The 11509-nt window shown below is 40.0% G+C and overlaps 1 protein-coding gene across 6 annotated transcripts in view; it reads left to right on the top strand.

The window, feature by feature from the left end:
• The first annotated feature begins 244 nt into the window (after nucleotides 1-244).
• HDAC8 (histone deacetylase 8) overlaps nucleotides 245-11509 on the top strand; it is a 451824-nt gene continuing 440559 nt past the window's right edge. For all 6 annotated transcript variants that reach the window (XR_013959790.1, XM_080653234.1, XM_080653236.1 and 3 more), the window contains exons 1-4: nucleotides 245-705; nucleotides 1248-1300; nucleotides 3904-4034; nucleotides 5887-6028. Coding sequence is in view for 5 of the 6 variants with exons in the window: in XM_080653234.1 (XP_080509360.1) it covers nucleotides 481-705; nucleotides 1248-1300; nucleotides 3904-4034; nucleotides 5887-6028 (551 nt within the window). In the remaining variant the exon portion in view is untranslated. The remainder of the gene's footprint in view (nucleotides 706-1247; nucleotides 1301-3903; nucleotides 4035-5886; nucleotides 6029-11509) is intronic.

Raw genomic sequence — 11509 nt, 5'->3', positions numbered from 1 at the left:
AAGTCACTCTGGTAGCTGGGCGCTACTCTTGGTGGCCACATTGTGTCTGTCTTTAATTACATGGGTGTGTTTTCAGATTGAAACAATTCATAAAGAGTTGAGGCTTTTTTTCTTTCTTTCTTTCTTTTTTTTTTTCTTGCGCTAAAACTCAAATTCGCGGCTGTTTTAGTAATTAATCCGGTTCTTCCGCTCCTCAAACTCCTCTAAACTACATCTCCCGGCATGCTCTGAAGCTCGTCTGACCTCATCTCAAATGGCCCCGTAGGGCAACAAGGATGGTTAGTTTTGACCGTGCTTATTTGTGCCATAAAACATCGATCCTAATTGGCAGTTATCTGGGCTTTTATATCTGCCAACCTGCCAGCCTTTTTGAACTGTGGTCACTAAATGAAGAGGTTCTGGCCTGGGAAGGCCCATGCATTCCTTCAATTGGATAGAGAGCGAGGACAGTGACTCTGGCGATCAGGAGAATAAGAGGGAATGTTGACTAGGGAGCACCGCTGCTGCGGATCAGAGGAGCAGGAACAGGAGCCCGGGCTGAGTCCGAAAAAAGCCGGATCCGGACGTTGGCCCCGGAACGGCTGGAAGTGGAAGATGGAGGAGCCAGAGGAGCCTGCGGACAGTGGGCATTCCCTGACCCCGGTTTACATCTATAGTCCCGAGTATGTCAGCATGTGCGATTCCCTGGCCAAAGTCCCCAAACGGGTAAGAGAACTTGGGATGAAAGTTCGTGGGCTTTTGCGGTGGTGGTGGTGGTGGTGGTGGGGGGGGGGGTTAGAGGGGTGGACGGGAGGGCATTAGGAAGCGAAGAAAATACTGGGCTGGGGAAAATCTTCAGCAATAATTTGGGCAGTTGTACGAGGCGATGGAGGAAGTGTTCCCTTACAGTTTCCGAGGGTGCTGTGTTTATCAGTCGGGTGCCCAATGGACGCAGGTGGGGGCGGGAGGGCCGGAGGAGGGTCTGGCACTGATGGGTAGCGTCTCTACTGCAAGGGGTCCCTGAAGTCGTGGAGAAGCTGCAGGAAAAAAGTGGTCCATCACCTCCATAAGGCCCAGTAGCTTTCTCCTTAGCGATTTAGATACTTTGTATCTATATTGTCTGCAGTGCTTTGTAACTGTTAAGTAAAGCGAAAGGAGTGGGGCTAAAAGTTCGTTCCTTTGTTCAGGATAATGAAGTTCACGCAATTTCTCTGAATTAAACATTAAGGGGCTATTTTCTGCTTTTTTCTTTTTGCTGATGTTTTTAGGCCAGTATGGTACATTCTTTGATTGAAGCATATGCACTGCATAAGCAAATGAGGTAAGTTATCTTTCATGAACAAAGCCCTGAACCCAGGTGGTCCTGGCCTTAAAATCCTGCTTCACAGTGGGACTAATTAGGGAGAGAGTGGTGCTTCTTTTAAAGCTTTTTGTGATTCACAGGGTATGTAATTTGCCTGTAAAAGCTCTTTAAGAATTAAGAAAACTTGAAAAAAGTGCATGAAGCACTTATGATCCATTTCAAACAGGACTTGACTGCTGAGAGGGAAAGTATCCTGGTGAACACACAATATAATATACACACAATGTGTTGTAGAATTTTATACCTGAAACCTATATAATTTTTTAAAGTTTGCTCTGAAAGAAGTAGAGCTTTTTTTATTATTATTTTTATTGATTTCAGAGAGGAAGGAAGATAGATAGATAGAGAGAGAGAGAGAGAGAGAGAGAGAAAAATATCAATGATGAGAGAGAATCATTGATTGGCTGCCTCTTGCACACCCCACACTGGGGATCAAGCCTGCAACCCAGGCATGTGCCCTGACTGGGAATCGAACTGTGACCTCCTGGTTCATAGTTCCACACTCAACCACTGAGCCATGCCAGCCGGGCAAAACCTATATAATTTTATTAACCAATGTCACCCCAGTAAATTCAATAAAAAATAAATTAAAAATAAAGTCTCATAGGGATAGGTGCTTTGTGGAGATTTTGAGGTGAATACATTTGGGTACTAAAAAATAGGTGTTCAGCTAGGAGGTGTTCTGTTTTATTTTTTACCCCTGAGCCAGATCTGAGGGTGCGGGTTCAACTTAAGACTTTTAGGCGCACCATAACCACCACCAAACTTTAATGAGTGAGCCTGGAGACAAGTCAAAACCAAAGAAAACTCCTGTGACCAGGCACAGAACTAAGTGCATCTTGTTTTTTTTTTTTTTAAGTGAATTCACTGTTTGTCATTTTAAGAGTAAATAAGAGTAAAATCCTGACACTTGTAAGATTATTTATGACATTTTCTGGCCAAATAAATGTCTGTTTACACCTGTTAGTGTGATATGCTTCATTTATCTCCCAGACGTACTGTAACAGGCTTTCAGACTTTATCCTTTTTATTAACTAAATCATTTATTGAGCACCTTCTTTGGGAATGTTTTTCAACCATTTTTTAACCCATATATTTGATAAACATAAAAACTAATGCCTTCCATTAAAGTCATTTAACATTTCAAAAACTGACTGTAAGACAAACAAGAAATCAAAACAAAGTAAAACTGTCACATTTCCTTGCTGGGTACATGGGGAGGCTTTCAGTAAGTATTTGTTAAGTAAGAGGAAGGTTGCTAGAAGAGGGAGCTATTAGGGCTGGGAAACATGGTCCAAGAAACTAAAAATTTTATTTTAATGGGCAGATTTGTCACCTCCAAGGATGTAGACATGTTTTCTTGAAGAAGGAGCAAGAATCAAATCCTCCAATCTTGGCTATATATATTTAATTTTTGAGGCAGAGCCTCCTTTCTTCTGGCCTGTTTGGTGCTTGTCCTAACATGAAAAGTCATAGTAATTCAGGAGAAACTTGTGGCCCTGTTCCCAATCAACAAACATTAAAAAACAAAACAAAACAAAAAAAACAGTACTGCCTCCCTGTGGCCTAGGTTATTGCTTTTCCAATTTAAATATGCATATGAATTACCTTGTTAAAATACAAATCTGATTTAGTGGGTTGGAGGTTAGGCTAAATTCTGCCTTTCTAACAAGCCCCCAGGTGATGCTGCTGTCAGTCACAGACCACCCTTTGAGTGGCCTGGGCAGTAGCAGCAGTGGTAGAATCAGGAAGAATAAATGGGGAATAAATAGGTTTGAGGTGGTAAGTCCTGTCATTAGCTTAGCATCCTGTATTCTTTCAGTCACTCCTGTTTGTCACTTCTTATGAGGAGTTGGTTGGGAGCTTCTGGGTGAATCCCAGCTCCAACTGTTTGCGCTTCCTCTCCTCCTCAGAGGCAGGTGTGAGGGACCAAACACAGGAACTTTTATGTTTTGGGTTGCCTTTTTTCATCCTTTAATATTAACAATGATAATTATCCACAAAGCATTTTATATATGTTATCATATAAGTTCCATAAGATCTCCCCACTTTACAGATGAGGAAACTGAACTACAGAAGAGTTCTTATCTGAGGTTATAGAGCTGGTAAGTACAGTTAGTAAAGGAATATAGTTATCTGACTCCAAATTCAAAATTCTATAACTGCCTATGAAAGTAAAAATATAGCTGAAAGGATTACATGGCCCAATTAGGAGCTGATTCAGATGAAAATATCTCAGCTTGCTGATTTGTCATGAAATTTGTAACTCTCAGAGTAATGTCCAATATCTGAGTATTTAACTTAAATATACTTTCTTTTACTACCTATAAACTGAAGGGAAAAATCTATCCTCTCATCCCCATTAATGGTGCCATTACATAGTTGTGAGGAAATAAAGACTATGTACTAGTAGTGCAGTGGAAGAACAGAACATGTTTATTACTTCAGCCCCTGGAACAAAAAGCTAGTTATATTTTCTCATATCACTAGTTCCTGCTTTTAGCTTTTGGTATGCTCTGGATCTGACTTACTCACCTCTCCTTGTTTTCTGTTATTATTAGAATAGTTAAACCCAATGTGGCCTCCATGGAGGAGATGGCCACCTTCCATACCGATGCCTATCTGCAGCATCTCCAGAAGGTCAGCCAAGAAGGAGATGACGATCATCCAGACTCCATAGAATATGGCCTAGGTAATGTTATTACTAAGCAATGGTGGGAGATATACAACCTCCATTTATATATCAGTACTACTTAATCTTTTATAACTTGCATGGTGGTCTTTAATACTTTTTAATTAAGGACTAATGTGTTAACCACAACTTAATCTCTCAGTTTAGCCACATACATCATCTCACTTAACAAGCAAACCATTTGAGTTGAGCAGAACTGAATGATGGATCAGATGGAGGAAAATCTTCCAGTTGCTTGGGTCTGGTTGTATATGTGATGATTTAACTGTCCTGTTACCTTATCTTTTAACCTGAGTACAGATTTATGTTGTGGCTAAGTTTTCTACTTTATCTTTCATTAAACAGCTGCATTTAAAAAAGTTGGAAGTGGCCAATAGCATAATCTAGAGAAACAACATGGTTTAGTAGAAGAACTGGACTGGGGGCAGGGCAAGAGACCTGTGTCCCATGTCTGGCTCTTTGTGACCATAGAGAAGACATATCTCTTATTAGACCTCAGTATCTCCATCTATGGGATGTGACAAGTTAATATTGAAGGTTTAGCTTTTGTAGCTCAACACTTTAAATAATTCTTTTCCTGATATTGGAGATGTTTCTCTCTTGTTTGGAACTGATTTTAGCATAGTAGCTTTTTGGTAGGGTACGTTGTTGTCGTACTTCAACCTCCTAAGAGGGTTCTGTACCCAATTCCAATGTGTGGAGGGAGGGGTTTACCTCCACACCACCAAGCAATGCTCATGACATCAGCTAGGTGTCCTGCTATTCAACTCAATTCTGACACTATCTACCTGGAGATGGTATCAAATTCCCCAGGTAAAAGGCTTAGTCCCTCAAGACTGCTGCTCATTTCAGATGCCAATCACAAGCCCAGGCTGTTACCTGTACTTCTGACCACTCCTTGGGTTTGATTTATTTGATAGAGCAGCTCACAGAACTCAGGTAATCCATTTACTCTGTAGATTACCTGTTAATTATACAGGTGACCCTTGAACAATGCAGGTTTGAACTGTGCAGGTCCACTTATACATGGATATTTTCAATAAATACTATAAAATGTTTTTTCTCTCCCTTATGATTTTCTTAACAACCTTTTCTCTAGTTTACTTTATTGTGAGAATACAGTATACATACATATAAGCATACAAAATATGTGTTAATTGATTATTTATGTTATTGGTAAGGCTTCAGGTCAGCAGTAGTCTATTAGTAGTTAAGTTTTTAGGGAATCAAAAGTTAATACATGAATTTTCAATTATGCAGGATGGTTGGCCCCTCAACCCCTTTGTTGTTCAAGAGTCAACTGTAAATGGCTATAACTCAGGAGCAGTCAGATGGAAGAGATGCATAAGGCAAGGGATAGGGGGAAGGAGGCAGTTTCCATGTCCTCTCCAAGTGTGCCACCCTACCCAGAAGAGAGATTTACATGTTCATCAACCCAGAAGCTTTCTGAACCCTCTCCTATTGGGTTTTTATGGAAACTTTATTACATAGGCATGATTGGTTAAGTCATTGACCAGTTGGTGATAGAACTAAATCTCTAGCTCCTCTCCCCTCACTGGAGTTTGAGGAGTGGGACTGAAATTTCCAACTCTCTAATCACATGGTTGGCTCCACTGGCAACCAGACCCATCCTTAGGTGTGGTATACTGGTTGCCTCATTAACATAACACAGACACCTTTATGGATTGCTCTCATCACTGGGGAAATTCTAAGAGTTTTAGGAGCTCTGTACTGGAAATGGGGACAAAGGTCAAATACTAGTATACTAGTATTTCTTATTATAAATCACAACATCACACCTCCTCTTTCTCCAATTCATCTTTTAACAAGCTCTTTTGATGTTTCCCCAAAGGTTATGACTGTCCAGCTACAGAAGGGATATTTGACTGCACAGCATCTGTGGGAGGGGCTACAGTCACAGCTGCCCAATGCCTGATTGATGGAATGTGCAAAGTAGCAATTAACTGGTTTGGAGGGTGGCATCATGCAAAGAAGTAAGAAAATGACCTTTCTGCTTTCTGCCTCTTTCCTTGAGTCAGTTCCTCCGTTATGTAAGCTCATATGCTTATTGTATTGGCATTTATTGAGAGACTTGTGTGTGTGTGTGTGTGTGTGTATTATATATATATATATATATGGCATAATATGCTAATTAAGACCGGATGTCCTTCTAGACATCCTTCCAGATGAAGCTGGGGCTGTGAGGGAAGCCCAGTCCTGGGTGCCAGAGGGAAGCCAGTGCTGGAAGCCGGGGGAAGGAAAGCCTACTCTTGCACGAATTTTGTGCATTGGGCCTCTAGAGATGCAAGTGATATAGATGACATAATATAGTGGAAAGCAAACTATAGAAAGTCAGGATGCTCAGCTTTTTCTGCAAACTTTGTTAACTGACTAGGACAGATTAACCTCTCTAGCCCTCAGTTTCTACATCAGGAAAATGGGCAGGGCAAAGGATATAATCTCAAAATTCCTTTTCATCTTTCTGGAAATCTCCATCTTCAAGGGATTTATACTGTAGAAACATTAACAAAACTGGAATAATAATGGAGCAACATCAGTTTTGGTACCAATTGAATGTACATATGAGCTGAAGAAATTTAACATCAGGGAGAAATTAATCATGGAAATCTTAGAAAAGGTGCATTGTAGAACTAGGTCTTGAAAGATTTTCAAGTAGGTGGACAAATGATGAGAATAGATTTAAAACAAAAACGTGAAGAATCAAGGAGTCTTATGCTGTCATCTCTAAGGAAAGTAACAGCTGAGAGGTGTCACTCTGAGGAGAAAGGGCTTAGGAAACAGCTATTCTTAGGTGCTACTTGGAGTTAGAGGAAAAGTCCTTTTGGAGTTTCATGTTAGTCTTTCGAACAGCTACATTCTGTATCTGACAAGGATTGCTGGGCCTTAGTCAGCATTCAGCATCTTGCTTGATATGTCTGTACTACTTAATACATGTTGAAGAAGAAAGATTTCTAAAACTCTGAATTAATCAACATGCTAATGTGTCATCCACACACCGGTTGTTCATACCATCGGTCATGACCTTTATACTCTCCAGTGTCCTTGAGTCTGGAGAAAACAGCACTCTGGTTTTTTTCAGAATAAAACCTTGAACACAATTTCCACATATGCAGGTTAAGTTAATAACATGGGATTCTTTTCATCAAATTGACAGATTTCATAATCATGGAAGTACTTGAGAAAGTTTACTCCTAAAATCTACAAGGTGATGGAGGAAAGAGAACCAGTGTTTAGCAATAAGTTTTGTTTGGCCTTAAAAACAAAGAGAAACAACCTGCCTTTTGTTAGTTTTTGCACTATTAACCCATTATACACCATAAGTGTCTGTAGACGCAAGAGGTGGACCTTCCCCACATGCCACGCATGTCTATAAAAAAAAATGTTGCCTGGCCAGCGTGGCTCAGTGGTTGAGCATCAGTCTATGAACTGGGAGGTCATGGTTCGATTCCCGTTCAGGGCACATGCCCAGGTTGTGGGCTTAATCCCCAGTGTGGGGCATGCAGGAGGCAGCAGATCAGTGATTCTCTCTCATCATTGATGTTTCTATCTCTCTCTCCCTCTCCCTTCCTCTCTGAAATCAATACAAACATATTAAAAAAAATGTTTTCCCTAAGTGGCAGTCCTGACCAACTTTAAAATCATTTTTTCATGAGAATTTTCAGCTGAAAATATTCAAGAACACCCGAATCGTTAGTAATATATTTTTATATTCATTGCAAATTGATTTTTTAAATTAAATTCAAAATATCATGGCATGTGGGGATGGTTTCCATTTTGGATGAGTGGCAGTTAACTGGTTAAAAAAATTCAGCAATCCCAAAGAGGAAAAAAAAAGGCCTTATCTCCTTGAAGCTCCAGATAAAGGGGAAAACACCACTTTCCCTGAACCAAGGACTTATATGCCTTCTTGCGCTTAGTGAATTGAGAAAAACAGTGTGGTTTTCATGGAAAATGCCTGGTCCTATGAGTCAAATCTAGTTTGTGACACTTGGAGAAGCTTATGTATTTATTTTATTTTAAAGAATTTTAATGCTTCTAATCTATGACAGTACCTTCTTAATGCTACATCAGAAGTTGATTCATCAATGCTGAATTCAGAAAACATAAGAGATCCAACATTTTATTGGGACTGCACTATTAAGCACAGTACTAGGCATCATGATTCAAGAACAAAAATAAAATAAACCCACAAAAGTGGTATAGTGAGGAGCTTGTGCGTTTAAATTCATTGCTTCAGGCCTGCTAGGGCCTGTGTCACTAACCAGTGGAATATCCAGATACCTGATACTTCTTATCACTGTTTTGCTGCCAAAGGAAGAGCACTCTATCTTAAGCCAATCATGGCTGCTTCTGGGCTGTGTGTAGATGTGGGCATACCCACACACCATTATTATAACTATTCCAGACAGCTTTCAGCTGATCCTACTTTGAAACAGACACACCTGTGGTAAAAATAAAAATTAGAGAGTTTTTAGGGATTGCCCCAATTCAAGGGGTTCTTGACACCTTTAGAACCTCTCTGCAGATGGACTACAGGCATTTAGTCTACAAATTTACATCTATCCCAGTATTTGTCTGTTATAACCACAATGTTTCTCCATTCCCAAATATATCTATACATTCATACATGCATTTTATTCATTCAACATGAGTTGATTAAGAACCTACTATATGTCAAGCATATGTTTATCATCACTAGTAAGCAGAGGTATATAAATTAAAATGTGGTATATTTTTCCCCTAACAATTTTGAAAAAAGAAATCTTTACTTCAAAATATCCAGGTACTGGCAGATTATAATGAAATTGGCACATTCTTTTTGAAAACTTTGGAAATAAGCGTTAAAAGAGTGAGGAAAATGTTCATATCTCTTGACCCAGTAATATTATTCCTAGCAATCTATTCTAATGAAATAAACCAATTCTGCCCTCAAGAAAGCAGTTTGGAAGTCAGCAGGTGTTAATAATCTTTCATGGAGTAAGCCTACTCCTGAGAATGTTTCCTAAGAAAATAGTTCAAAATATAGAATAAACTATTTGTATGAAGGTGTTTATCAGTGTTATTTATTTTAAAAAAAGAAATAACATGATTGTTTAGCAATAAAGAAATGGTGAATCCTCTCCATGGAATATTATGCTGTTATTTTAAGTGATAATTATGAAAACTACAGGGCGTATCAGAAAAATACTTATGTGGTAATGAAAAAGCAGATTTTAAAATTCTATGCACACTGCAATGACAATTTCATAAAACATAAAACAAAATGGGGAAAAAAACAAGAGAATGATAATGGTGGTTATGATAGGGTGGCAGAATTATTGATTTTTTAAAATGTGTTTCTCTAGTTTTCAAATTTTCTGTAATGATGTTTTATTACTTTTTGCAGTTAAAATGTTACCAAAATAAAAAGACAAAAAATAGTAGCAGCAAATGAAACAAATGGTTAAAAACTCTTAACTATTCTAATTGACTTTTTAAAACACTAATATTCAGAGAAATGGGCAGAAGACATGAACAGACAATTAACAGAAGAGGAAATAAATAGTAAAAATACATGAAAAAATACTTAGTATAACTAGTAATTAGAGAAAGTGAAATTTAAACATCATATAGACATGTATATATTTTCCTCCTACAAAATTTGAGCCATAGGACAAAAGATCTTTAACTTATAACATCTATTACTCTTGGTAATCTATTCTAAGGAAATAAACCAATCCAAAATATGGAAAAGCTTGTATATATTAAGATGGTAAGTTCTCTCTTATTCAAAATAGCCCCAAAAAAGAGAGGAAAGAAGGGAGATCTAAATATTAACAACAGTGGAATGGTTAGGTAGTATACTGAAACATATCCATTTGTTGGGCTATCCTATATAATAAAAGCCTAATATGCTAAGTGTCCAGTCATCGGGTCATCTGTTCAACCAATCAAAGCCTAATATGATAATGATATGTTAAGGCTGCTCAACTGCTCGCTATGACGTGCACTGACACCAGGAGGCAGACACTCCAACCGGTAGGTTAGCTTGCTACTGGGGTCTGGCCAATCAGGACTGAATGAGACAGGCTGGACACGCCCTGGAGCCCTCCCGCAGTCCCTTCCTGGCTGACCAACCTCTTGTGCCCCTCCCCGGCCCCAATAATGCACTGGTGGGGTCCCTCGGCCTGGCCTGCACCCTCTTGCAATCCGGGACCCCTCGGGGGATGACGGAGAGCCAGTTGTGGCCTGATCCCACAGGCCAGGCCGAGGGTCCCCACTGGTGTACGAAATTGTGCACTGGGCCTCTAGTCTTAATAATAAAAGCATAATATGCTAATTAGACCAGACAGCTGGATGTCCTTCCAGACAAAGCCGCCACAGGGGTGGGGGTGGTCTGAGGCAGAGGCGGTTAGGGGTGATCAGGCAGGTGAGCAGTTAGGGGCGATCAGGCAGGCAAGTGAGTGGTTAGGGGCGATCAGGCAGGCAAGTGAGTGGTTAGGGGCGATCAGGCAGGCAAGTGAGTGGTTAGGGGCGATGAGGCAGGCAGACGAGTTGTTAGGGGTGATTAGGCAAGCAGACAGAGTGGTTAGGGGCAATGAGGCAGACAGGCAGGCGAGTGCTTAGGAGCCAGCGGTCCTGGATTGTGAGAGGGATTTACAACTGCCATTTTAGGCCCGATCCCGCAGGGATCCCCACGGGATCAGGCCTAAACTGGCAGTCAGACATCTCCTGAGCGGTCCCGGATTGCAAGATGATGCAGGCTGGGCTGAAGGATCCCCCCTCCCGTGAACGAATATCATGCACCGGGTCTCTAGTTATATATAACCATTAAAAATGGTGACTAGGGCAACTGCATAACAGGAAAAAATGCATATCATATAATGTTGGCTTTCTTTTTAAAGGGCAGGTAGTTACAACATCATATATTCACTTTCGTTAGAGTCATGTAAAAATATGTGCATATCGAAAAAAAATCTTAGAAGGAAAAATGGACCTGTGAACAATGCAGGGGTTAGGGGCGCAGATCTCCTATGCAATCCCAAATTCACATATAACTCCAGTGGGCCCTCTACATCCATGGATTCCCAGCCATAGAGTTGAACCTTGAATTACAGAAGTTTGAACTGCTCTGATCAACTGAAAAAATTCATTTATAAGTGGACCTGTGTAGTTCCAACCCATGTCTTTTGAGGGTCAACTGTACAACAAAATGATGCCAGTGACTGTAAGGAGGAGGGGGATGTGGTATACATATATATGTATATACTCTCAGACATACATATGCATGTACCTTTTTTCTATTTCCCCTACTTTTCCTAGATTTTCTCTAATGTGATTATATTTTATCAATAAAACATTTTATAATGAAAATTGCTTGGAACAAGTTGGGAAGCAGCTACAATACAGACACAATGTGGATGGTGTGTGCTAGTTGTGTAAAAGATAGTGGATTGTACAGAAGAAGGAAAAGG

Source organism: Plecotus auritus (assembly GCF_963455305.1).
Source record: "Plecotus auritus genome assembly, chromosome: X".
Taxonomy (NCBI): domain Eukaryota; kingdom Metazoa; phylum Chordata; class Mammalia; order Chiroptera; family Vespertilionidae; genus Plecotus; species Plecotus auritus.
This window is presented reverse-complemented; position numbering and strand designations above follow the sequence as displayed.